Source organism: Mixophyes fleayi, chromosome 4 (genome assembly GCF_038048845.1).
Source record: "Mixophyes fleayi isolate aMixFle1 chromosome 4, aMixFle1.hap1, whole genome shotgun sequence".
NCBI classification, from domain to species: domain Eukaryota; kingdom Metazoa; phylum Chordata; class Amphibia; order Anura; family Limnodynastidae; genus Mixophyes; species Mixophyes fleayi.
The window spans coordinates 125,777,963-125,790,755 of record NC_134405.1 but is presented as its reverse complement, the minus strand read 5'-3'; the positions used below and the strand labels follow the sequence as shown (position 1 = coordinate 125,790,755).

At 41.5% G+C, this 12,793-nt stretch overlaps 1 protein-coding gene across 3 annotated transcripts in view; it reads right to left on the bottom strand.

Annotated features, from left to right (window-relative positions):
- Positions 1 to 6,815: 6,815 nt before the first annotated feature.
- LOC142151986 (proto-oncogene Mas-like) overlaps positions 6,816 to 12,793 on the bottom strand; it is a 28,940-nt gene continuing 22,962 nt past the window's right edge. For 2 of the 3 annotated variants that reach the window (XM_075208149.1, XM_075208148.1), the window contains one exon: positions 6,816 to 10,237. In XM_075208149.1, coding sequence (XP_075064250.1) covers positions 9,204 to 10,163 — 960 coding nt within the window. In that variant the 5' untranslated portion in view covers positions 10,164 to 10,237 and the 3' untranslated portion in view covers positions 6,816 to 9,203. Of the gene's footprint in view, positions 10,238 to 11,239; positions 11,311 to 12,793 lie in introns of those variants that run through there. The other variant, XM_075208150.1, reaches the window with a different exon arrangement.

Sequence of the window (12,793 nt, the reverse complement as noted above, 5' to 3'; positions counted from 1 at the left end):
AATTAACACTGAAAGAGTGATTAGATAGGTAGTATGAGAATCAGGGGCCTGATTCATTAAGGATCTTAAATTAAGAAGTTACTTATTTAAGTCTCCTGGACAAAACCATGTTACAATGGATAAAAAAACAGTCAGTATTTAACTTATGTGCAAAACATAAAACTAATTTGCACCCCTTGCATTGTAACATGGTTTTGTCCAGGAGACTGAAATAAGAAACTTCTTAATTTAAGATCCTTAATGAATCAGGCCCCAGGATAGGACAGTGCCTTCAAGACCTAGGGATTGTAGTGTGTGAATGAGGAGAGAGTTTCAAATGCAGCAGAGAGATCCAGGAGAATTAGAAGAGAGTAATGGCTTTTACTTTTTGCTGTGATCAAATTATTGACAACCTTGGTCAGCGCAGTCTCTGTGGAGTGTTGAGAGCGAAAGCCTGACTGAAGAGAATCCAATAGGTTGTTTGCTGTAAGAAAGTGTGTGAGGCGAGTGTAGGCAATTCTCTCAAGAAGCTTGGAGGGGCATGGGAGCTGAGAGACGGGCGGTAATTTGAGAGATAGTTTGGGTCAGAATTATGTTTTTTTAAAATGGGAGAAATCACTGCATGCTTGAATAATGATGGGAAAAATACCAGCAGAAAGAGATAAATTACAGATTTTAATTAGAGGGGGAATGAGCACAGTAGAAAGGGACCTACTAATTTGTGAGGGAATGGGATCAAGAGGATAGGAGTTAGAGTAGGAAGATGAGAAGAGAGAAGAAACTTCCTCTTTATTTGTGGGATCATATGAAGAGAGAGTGATAGAGGGTGATACAAAGGAATTGAGCTGATTGCTTGTCGAGGGAGATGATACCATTTCAAGTCTGATCTTATCTATTTTGTCCTTGAAATAGGAAGCAAGATACTGGGCACTGATGGTAGTCGGAGGATTTGGGGTGGTAGGATTGAGAAGTGATTTAAATGTGTTAAAAAAACGCTTGGGGTTAGAAGCCTAAGCATAGATGAGATAATGGACGTATGTTTGTTTTTGCAGTGTCCAGAAAATTTCTATAGGAGTGGTAGATACCAGTATATGTGACAAAATCATTAGAGGTACAAGATTTACGCCAGTGACGTTCTGCTTTATGAGAAAGTGTTTGTAGAGTTCGTGTTACTTTAGTGTGCCACGGTTGTCAACGAAGTCTACGCGGAGTATGTAGTGTCGCTGGAGCCACTTGATCAAGGACAGTTGCGAGGGTTTGGTGAAAATGGGGTACTGCCCGGTCAGGGGAGGAGAATCTAGAAATTTGGGAGAGAAAGTGTTGCAGAGTGGTGGAAAACTGTTGAAGATCAATAGTGTGATATTTCTGCAGTTGTGAGGAGGCTTAGAAGAGTTTGACATTGGGGAGGGTAAAGAACTGGGGGTGAGCGAGTAGCTAATAAGGTGATGATCCGAGAAGGGGAAAGGATTGTTAACAAAATCAGAAGCTGAGCATCAGGCGCGGGCTAGGAGAGTGATGGCCGGGGGGCACACAGACGGCCGCATCGCATAAAACGGGATGCGGCCGCGTCATTGATGACGCGGCCGCATCCCCTGTCATGTGATGCGTCCGCCTGTGTGCTGACGCGGCCGCATCTGATGTAAATTTTCGGTGAAAATATTCTATATTGCACCCGGGGGGCGGCCGGCCGGCCTACCCCCGGCCCTAATAGCGGTCTGACGGGCCAGCCCGCCCCTGCTGAGCATAGTCTAGAGAAAACAAGATCAAGACAGTGGCCATAATGATGAGTAGCAGATTCAATCCACTGAGAGAGGTTAAGGGAGGATGCTGGAGAGAGTAGTTTGGAAGCAGCATTGAAATGTGGATTAGAAATAGGCATGTTGAAATCACCCATGATGATGGTGGGGATTTCAGAGGATAAAACGTGAGGGAGCCACACAGAGAATTGTTCAAGAAATTGTTGGCGTGGTCCACGGGGACGATAGATGATGGCAACACGCATAGAGAACGGGTTAAAAATCCTAACAGCATGTACTTCAAAAGATGTGAACGTGAGTGATGGGGCATTAGGGAGAATTGTGAACGAGCACTGTGGGGAGAGAAGTAGTCCAAACCCACCTCCTTGTCTGCCTCTTGGTCTGGGGGTGTGGGTGAAATGGAGACCACCATGTGAAAGGGCTGCAGGTGAAGCAGTGTCTGATTGTGTGAGCCATGTTTCTGTTATTGCTAGAAGGTTTAGGTTGTTTGAGAAGGAGAGATTGTGTACGGAGGTAAGTTTGTTACAAACAGAGCGTGCATTCCAAAGGGCACTTTTAAAGGACTTTGGAAGAGAGGGGAGACAGGTGATGCGTTTGAGGTTTGTTTGATTTCTGTAGAGTTCAGATATATGCATGTGGGAGAAGTGAGGGGGACCTGGATTAGGTGATATATCACCAGCTAATAGAAGCAGGGAGGAAGAAAAGTAGGAAAGATGATTGTAAGATTTGCGTCCTTTTAGTTTCTGGCGACAGGGTGAGGCTGTTAAAGTTATTGAATTTAAAAAGGAAAAGAGTTCATGAGTGTTAACTAGAGGTGAGTGAAGTAATGAAGGGGCAATGGGGACAGAGGTGTGTGTTGCAGGATGGGTATAGTCCTAAAGATAATGCCATGAAAGGAGAGAAAGAAAAATATTTTGGCAAGCATTGGGATTTATGAGTAAAATAGCAAAACATTAGGGAAATAAAAGAATTACCTAATTGCAATGTCCTGTGTAATCATAGAAGTAGTGCAGAGTGAGGCTGCAGTAGATGTAGTTTATTCATGGATGTCTGGATAGTATTGAGCAATGATGTGGGGAGCCATGTGGGAGAGTGGGTAGAATTGTCCAATAAAAATATATTTTGTGTGTTAAGAACTCCACCAGAATTGTTAATTTGTGTAATACACCCCTTTGCTATAAACTAGCCAATCTGCAGTGGCTCCACTTCTGGAGCTCCTGCTTTTTGGAGAAACTCACCTCTTTCTGTGCCTGTAGTCCATAGCAAACATGTACAGATTCCAGTTTTGAATCATTGACGTATGGAGTTTACATTCAAACTCCCGACTGTGAGCTCTGAAACATCAATGGACTTCAGGGCAGGGGCGGATCTAGAAAACTGGTGTACCCGGGGCAATTTAGGGGGGGCGATTTAGGCCCCGCCCCTTTCTAACATCTTAGGCTGCCGACGGCTGCACAGTATGTGCAGGTCCGTCCAGCCGTGACAGGCAGGGACAGTGTGCTGCCCGGCTGCTCTGATTGTGCACAATCAGAGCAGCAGGGCAGCACACTGCCCCTGCCTGTCAGGGCTGGACGGACCTGCACATACTGTGCAGCCGTCGGCAGCAAGTGTCTGCTAGGGGGGGCGATCGCCCCGATCGCCCCCCCCTGGATCAGCCACTGCTTCAGGGTGAGACTGCTGAAAGTTGGGGCTTAAGCTATATAGACCTCAGTAGTTATACTCGATGAGGGAAAGGAGTTTGTTTCCTAAATACAGTTTTTGGAAGGAGATCTTCTATAAATAAGATGATGAGAGACCTAACAATGTGGGTTGAGAATTTTGAAATTTTATCTTGACTTATTTGGTGATATATTCCTTGAATTATGTTTTTTAGGCAAATCAGTGCTTTCAAATGGATCTTTAGCCATTCCTATGCACATCCACCATATATCATTCATTTGATACTTAATGAACGTGCTAGATATGAACAAAATTATGATAATGGATTTTGAAATGCTCAGAACACTTGTTATAAGCTAAAAAGTGACAACCAAGGTTTACTCTAATTCCGTTAAACCGCTGGTTCTCCCACTTCGTGTGGAAAAATAAGCCCCCATGCACCATTTTTTCTACTATGCATGGAGCTATCTTTAACAGAGGCAGGAGCTTTCCAGATGTTCGTCTTTATTGTCTGATACTCACCTGAGCCAGGCCATTACATGGTTTACAAGTGGACGTGGTACGAGATGGATAGATTTTGAATCCTCCTTCTGTAAATTGCCCTTTTTGGGTTCATCATTGGGAATTCCAGTTGGTGGTACGCCTCCTTTGGTGTGGTCACTTAAAGTTACCTCTTTTACCTGTCAGATCTGGGATCCCTGTAAATTTCATTTCGAGACCGCCTCAGTTCCATCACCCATATACTCCCTCTGACTTTGCTCCAGGGCAATGTCTCTCTCGCTTTCCCTGGCAGGAGAGAGGTATTAATATGGTTGGAGATGTTCTTGTTTCTGACCAATGCATCTCACTGGTGACTTTGCTGGAGAAATTTGGTTCCTGATCATCAGTCCATTTGTATACCTGCAGGTGAAACACTATGTTGAATCCCTTTATAAGTCTGAAGTCACGAGATCTCTAACTGCACTTGAGTCTCTCTGTGTTCACAATCCTTTCCTGAAGGGTATTATCTCCATTCTATATAATCTCCTTGTCACCTCTAAACAGACTATTACCCCTGTACATGAACCACCTGGACAACAGTGAGAGAAATGGTCTCCAAAACCTCCATTCAACCATTGAAAAGGAAAATGCCTATAAAATATACTTTAGGTGATATCTGGTATCAACATCTCTGCATATTCAAATAACAAGTCCCACAAATTCTCTCAAATCTGATGTGATTGGTTTATTTATAATAGCCCCCCCCCCCTGCTCCTAATGCTCCCAGCGATCTTACCCAGGATGTATCGGACCTTTGCTTTTACATATAGCCTTATGATTAGTTTGATAATTTTATAAAACCATTATAGTTCCCCTATCGGGACACGGAGGTTGCTGGGGGTCCTACTTCTGGTCTCAGTTATCCCTTTTCCCATTTCCCGCCTCTCCTCTTCTTCCCTAACCCCCTTCCCCCCCCAAAAAAAATAACACACTTCTGCATATGTCATTTTAAAATAGTTTCATTTGTAATCCGATTTTGCGTTTGCGAGTTATCTGATTGTAAGGAATTTATCCCTTACACCAGTGGTTCCCAAACTTTTGCAGTTCGCGGCACCCTTAGAGTCTCCATAATTTTTTCAAGGCACCCCTCCAAAATAATTACAGAGCAGTCCTGTTTTAGAAGTAGTTGGGTCAAAAAAACATAATAAGTATTTAGGTCAGGACAGAAATACTTATTTAGTTGTATGCAAAAATAATACGCATAGATCCAAGGAAAAAATAATATTTTTATATATTTTTTTCAATTATATTTCTGTCAAAGAATAATTGACAACTAACTCACACTGTGACCTCCTTCATCTCCACACACTCTGCCCCCTCTCACGCTGCCCCTCTGCCCCCTCTCACGCTGCCCCGTCTGCCCTCTCACTCTGCCCTCTCTCAGCGCTGCCCTCTGCCCTCTCTCATGCTGCCCCTCTGCCCTCTCTCACGCTGCCTCCTCTCACACTGCCCTCTCTCACGCTGCCTCCTCTCACTCTGCCCCGCTGCTCTCTCTCACATTGCCTCCTCTCACTCTGCCCCTCTGCCCTCTCTCACGCTGCATCCTCTCACTCTGCCCCTCTGCCCTCTCTCACGCTTCCTCCTCTCACTCTGCCCCTCTGCCCTCTCTCATGCTGCCTCCTCTCACTCCGCCCCGTCTGCTCCCTGTCACGCTGCCCCGTCTGCCCTCTCTCACGCTGCCCCTCTGCCCTCTCTCCCGCTGCCCCTCTGCCCTCTCTCACGCTGCCGCTCTGCCCTCTCTCACGCTGCCTCCTCTCACTCTGCCCCTCTGCCCTCTCTCACGCTGCCTCCTTTCACTCTGCCCCTCTGCCCTCTCTCACGCTGCCTCCTCTCACACTGCCCCTCTGCCCTTTCTCACACTGGCTCCTCTGCCCTCTCTCACGCTGCCCCTCTGCCCTCTCTCACGCTGCCTCCTCTCACTCTGCCCCTCTGCCCTCTCTCACGCTGCCTCCTCTTACACTGCCCCTCTGCCCTCTCTCACGCTGCCTCATCTCATGCTGCCCCTTTGCCCTCTCTCACACTGCCCCTCTGCCCTCTCTCACGCTGCCTCATCTCACTCTGCCCCTCTGCCCTTTCTCACGCTGCCTCCTCTTACTCTGCCCTCTCTCACGCTGCCCCTCTACCCTCTCTCACACTGCCCTCTCTCTCTGCCCCTCTGCCCTCTCTCATGCTGCCCTTTCACTCTGTCCCCGCTGCCCCCTTCTCACTCTGCCCCCCCTCCCACTTTGCCCCTGCCACTCTGCCCCTGCCACTCTCTCTCACTCTGCCCCACTCTCACTCTGCCACTCACACTCTGCCCCTTTCTCTATGCTTCTCTCTCACTTGGCCGCCACTCTGCCCCCCTCCGCCACTCTGACCCCCTCTTAGCCACTCTGACCCCCCCTCCGCCGCGGCCAGCCAGAGGAAAAAGAAAAAACACTTACCAATTTGACCAGCTTGTCACTGATTGTCGGGCGCTCTGCAGGAGAGAGAAGGATGCTGGATCCCGGCGCCGCGCGAATTGGTAAGTGTTTTTTTGTTTTTTTTTCTTTTTCCTCTGGCTGGTCGCGGCACCCCAGTGGCAGCGCCGCGGCACCCTTGGGAGCCGCGGCGCACACTTTGGGAACCGCTGCCTTACACTGTATATTCGATTTAACTTGATTATTGCATTCAACCTGATTAACATATAAAATGCTTAATATTATGGCCTCCAGCAATCGTATTTTGTCCTTGTATATTGTGTTTTTGAAAATATAAATACATTTCTTTAAAAAAAAAAGTATATGAATATTTGCTAATCCAAATGAAAATTCAAACAATGGTAAACAGATTTTTCACAAATACCTCCCTAAATCTTAAATTAAAAAATACACACATTTATTTATTTCTTTAAAATATTTATTAAAGACAAAGTAAAAAGCACCTGCTAACACAAGTCGTGATTCAGTGTTCAACAATGATCTTTTAGAAAGACAAATTGCAACATAGAACAATAAACAAAACAGACTGTGTAATCCAACTGCTGTGCATTGATTATAAGTATAACATAAACAATCCTGTGAACTTTTCTCACATGCAAATCCAGTGTCAATATTACTGCAATAACATCATTGAAAGTTAAAAGTAAATATAGTTACACATAACAATCCAAGGTCATTGCCACAGTGAGGACTCGTCTATACATATACACTGTGACACTGGGAAAACTAAGGTGTGTTTAGGACACGTGTTTTGGTGATGCATTCATTTGTATGCGTTTTTAGTTTGTTGCGCTTTGACCAATACAATCTATTGCACTGGTAACGTGCATTAACACATGGCAGATAGGTAATAATTAATTAAAAGATAATTTTAAATAAACCATTAAAATTGTAGACTGCAATAGCAGGAACATTAGAAACTATTCACCCAATTCTGAATGCAATTTCCAGGCGTTAGCTGCTGAGAAATGTATTAACAAACCCTGTGATTCATGAAAAGGAAACTTTATGTATCCTCTGGTCTTGAAGGAAATTGCTATTTAATAGAGCGAATTAAACAGTATAGTTTTAGATGGCATAGAACTCTTTTTTTTAATTACTCGATCTCATGTGCCCTTTATACTTCACTTATAAATAGTTAAGTTACTTATTAGACTGTTGCATGGATAATGTAGTATATAATAGAGTGTAATGGAAGGACTTCATTCTAAAGATACACTGTTGATTCTAAAATGACAGAAATATCCAGGTTCAGATAGCTTGTGCTTTCCACAAATAAAAGGGCTGGTGGATGCTGTAAATGTCATGTAAGATATGAACTATTACAGTCTGCAAGCTCTAACAACTGGAATGTAATCTTGCACCACCTAGTGGCATTGCATTTCTTCTTTTCAAATGATTTCATTTATCTGCAGGAAAATTCACCAGTACCGTTCACCAGCACCTGGAAATGCAGTTCTCAGGGGTAAGGCAACATGGTATAAAAGAAGGTACACTGCACGTAAGATTGTTTTATATAATACCAGAAAGATATGTTACTACTTTTGAGTATTCTCAACATTAAAAAATTATACATACATATACATAATTCTAGTAATTATAATAATAACTAAATAATAGACTATTTACATGTTGCTTTCATTGTAATCATGAAATGTGTAAATTTTAGTGGGATTTTAGTAAAAAAAACACAAAAAAACAAACAGACAACTAGTTACAGTGTGAATAAAGAGGTATATTATATGTAAATGTGCTGTTACACTTATGTATATTTTTTATGCCTCTAACAGTGAGCATCGGTAAGTTGTGTACTATCCTAGAAAAATGTACAGTCATTTAGTTATACTGATTACTTGTAAAATAGGGCTGCTAACTTGCATTATATGCATAATTAGATTATACTGTAAAAATAAAGCGAACATAAAAGTGGACATGGTTACCTGCACAGTAATGGTCAATGCAAATATTTTTAACTTAAAAATTAAAACGTCCCTCAGTCATAAAGGAATAATAACAAAGTTTCAGTATAATTTCTAATAAGAAAGTGGCACAATCTATTTTTTTTTTTTTTTACCTATAAATAGGGTTGCATTTACCTTATATACAACTTGATACATGCGTTTGGCAACTCTGTTTAGGGGCAGCATATACATTCTGTATGTTAATGTTTATTTTTTGTTTGTACATTTTCTTTCTACTTGATCTTTACTAATTACCTGTTTTCCCAGAAAAAGGACATGTTTGAAGGGTAATAGCATGTGGTGTGTACTATGATTTATGAAGGACGTTCTTACTCACAATGCCTAGAGCAGTGCTATCGCTAAACACCATCCTGCTCCCAGATAAGAAGAATGTATATCATTTTCTATATAGTAACTTCACTACAGCTCACTTTGACATCATTTCAGTCATTAGGTTGTGAGCACACTTTGTGTCTGCCATTCAGATTCTATCAGGCAGGTATTGTCTTACTTCATGATGAATCAGAGCTTACTGTCCTCTAAAGCCCTGTGGGGGTTATGTAATATGTTTCCGTAATCTCAAAGGTGCTATTGTCGTAAACAAGCTACGCATAAAAGTGCAATAATAATCTGGTACATGTGATGAATAAAAAACGATATGATCCAAAAGAGTTCAGGTGCCTTATCTAGTGCTGAGCCTGCATTCAAACTCACAGTGCAGACTATGCATGTGTTAATCAAGATAATCAAGACAAATTAACATCCCTTGATTTTGTAACATATCTGTTCTCCTAAAGAAAAATATTAAGCATAATGTCTTTATTCAGATTATGAAATGTATCATGCCTTTAGTTCATGCTAGTACTAGTAGTATTCCCATCATATCCAGATGACTGGTCGGTGTCATCATCCTTAAACACCCTACTAAATGCTTCATTGATGGAACCCCCAAACCTCTTCTTCCTCTGCCTGCCCACAAGGAAGTAAATGTAGGGGTTTGCACTACTGTTGAACACAGTGCAATATGTGCTTGTAAAGAAGAACGCTAATGCAGACATTTTACTCGTGAATGACTTGAAATAAAGTAAAGACCATAACAATCTGATAGGTGCCACAGAAATGAGGAAAACCAGAACTGTGACAATTATGGCCACATAGATCTTGGGAGGTCGAGATTTTTTTGATGTTGTTTTAACAATATAGATTAAAATGAAACTGCTCAAGAGCATCAGAGGTATGATGAAAACAAAAGTGAGGACAGTGGAAAACACCTGAACTCCAGTGCATTGTTTTGTCATATCCATGAAGGAGTGTGCAGGACAGACAAAGTTATCCAACAATGACAAGAGAGCACCCAGCAGCCAGAGCCCCCCACAGGAATAGGCTGATAAGTATTTAGGACGGTAACATTTGTACCAAATGGGGAAGAGGACAGACAGGCATCTCTCCACACTTATTGCTGTCAGGAAGAGCATACCTGCGGCATACCCAAAGTCATACATTACTTCTATGGCTGCAAATGTTGCTTGTGTTTGGAAGCGAGAGTTTAACAATTGATCGACCATAAAGCACATGATAACGGCAACGAAGAAAAGGTAGATAAAGTCAGCGATGGCGAGGTTAAGAATATACACTGTGTATTTGTTCCTCTTTATGTTAAAGGAAAGAATCCATATAACAAAAGCATTCCCTACTAGTCCAATCAGGCAGAGGATAATAGCAAAACAAGCAACGACAGAGTAAGTTACAACATTACTTCTGTCACTGGTATTGGTAATGTTTGATGAGCTGTTTCCAAATTCAGCCATAATGAGTACAAAACAGAGAGGCTTATTCTTCCCAATCAGCGCGTTGCTATTCCAGAATGTCAAGGTTTTCACTCCTGTAAAAAAAAAAAAAGTGCTACAATTAACTTAAATGCGAGCCTGATTTATTAAGGAACATAAATGCCGTACGTGCCTTATTTGCGTAAAATCGCTCTGCACATGCCCAGAAATGGACTATTTGTATCCACACAAATCTCTTAGATTGTAAGCTTCAATGAACGGGGTCTATACACTTTCAGCTTTATTGTATGTTACTGTATTGTTATTGCTGTATAGCCTTTGTATTTCCCGTACAGTACATAAACTGTGCTATGGTATATGTTGGCATTATGTAAATAAAGGGTAATAGCTGCAATAAACTTAATTTTATATTTTCATTGTCATATGAAAAGGAGATTTATTTATATAGATGTTTTGTTGTAGAAGTGGTAAAAACTAATGTCTTGGCTGGATGCTTAATAACTGAATGTACCCTAGATTAGTAAAGGGAAATGTGTTATAGCCAAGAAAAATAATGAGGGAGACACCTGTTCAATATTATGTATTAAAAATAGCAAACTAAGAGAGATTTATTGTTTCAATGTATTATAGCTGCAGCTATTTTATTATATATGGTATGCCAGCTAGAAAAACAAATATTCTTTAAAGGTTCAAACTTGGCTTAACTAAGACAGTTAATCTAGAGTATAGAATATTGTACTGGTTTAAGTACAGTATGAAAAACGTGTGACAACAAAATATACTTTTTGTATAAATTCTGTAATTTTAATGTATCTGTCAAACAAAAAGAGCTGATCTCAGTACAACGACTGGAGACACAATAAAAGTACCATTTTTTTAAGACTCTCTATTTAAGACATTGAAAAGAAACAAATAAAAAAATCTAGATCAGACAACCTTGTTAAACATTTATGTTTCTGTTGTTTCTTGTGGTTTTTGTTTTACGTTCCATGTACTGTCTGAATGAAACTCAACATGACCTCCTGTATGCATAAAAAACCTTCCTGCATCCTGGATCTTGCATTAGCATTTATATAGCTTGGATGAAAAACTCTCACCGATATCTGGGACTGTCCAGGGACTTCTTGAGAATTAAAGAACTATGACAAGTCCCATTGCAAAATCCAAGTCACTGGAAATAAACAAAAAAAGTACTATCATGTTACTTTAGATGATTATAAAAATGTTATTTGGAGGCACATATTTATTATTATTATTATTATTATATTGTTATATTATATGATTGCTTATCAGTAGTATGCATGCCTCGTTTATGAAGCAAACTCGATGTGCACGGAGGGACCAAAGCTGGCTTTGTACTGAGCAGGGGAGGTTTTAGTCTTCGGAAATTACCATATAAGGGGTAACATTTATTGAGAATCCTGTGGCTTCTCATTAAGAATCCAGGGATGATGCAGATAACTCAGCACAACATTTTGACATCTTGTCTGGTCTAAAAGAATTGAGTAAAAAACCGTGACACCTCTGCCGTAACTCCACCTGATCCTACTATCAACATCCAAATGATGGTGGAGGATTATTTTAACGACAGCATAGAAATAGACACATCAGACAGTCCCTTTACATACTGGGAGGAAAAGAAGGGAATTTGGAGCCACATGTACCAACTCGCTTTGCAATACCTAAGCTACCCACCCTCCAATGTGTACTCGGAAAGAATTTTAAGCATAGCCGGGAACCTTGTCGGTGATCGGCGTACGAGGCTACTTCCTACAAATGTGGAAAAGATGATGTTCATCCAAATGAACTACAATTTCCATGAGGAAGGCATTTATCACCAATTACATCAAAGTACAGAGACTTCTGTAATGGTGGATTCCATCAGGGACGAATTAATATTGTGTGAGGATGATGTACTCACTGATGAGGGTGAGGATGAGGTTGAGGATGATGACAACAACATCTTGCCACTGTAGAGTTCATTAACAGCACAGTTAGCTTAGGTGCTTTAAGCCCATTGTTAGCGTGTTTTGTGGGGGCCCAAACAAACCAAGCACTTCAGCAACAAAAGTGACACTCCTTGTGGCTGAAGTGCTTGGTTTGTTAAAGTGTGCATGTTATATTTAAGATCCAACATAAGGATGGGTGGGAGAGCCCAAGGACAATTCCATCTTGCACCACTTTTCTTTTCTGACACTGCTGTGTGGCACTGGTAATGTTTCCTAGATGTGATATAAACTGATGTGTGCTTGTGCCATTGCTTTAACCAGCCTCTTGCTGCAGTCTTACAGTTCATTGACAGCACTTAAACCCATTGCTAGCTTGTTTTGTGGGGCCCAAACAAACCAAGCACTTTAGACACAAAAGTAGCACTCCTTGTCACTGAAGTGCTTACTTTGTTCAACTGTACCTGCTACCCCTTCTGTTTCTGTGTGAGATTGTTAAAACTTTTTAATTTGTGGGTGAGTGGGAGGTCTCAAGGACAATTCCATCTTGCACCTTTTTTCTTTTCTGCCACTGTTGTGTGGCAATGTTTTCTAGATGTGCTATGAACTGCTGTGTGTTTGTGTCATTGCTCTGTCGCTTAGCATCCAGCCAGCTCGCTGCAGGCTTTGTCCAAAAGTGTATAAAAATATTATTGTGACCTGTGA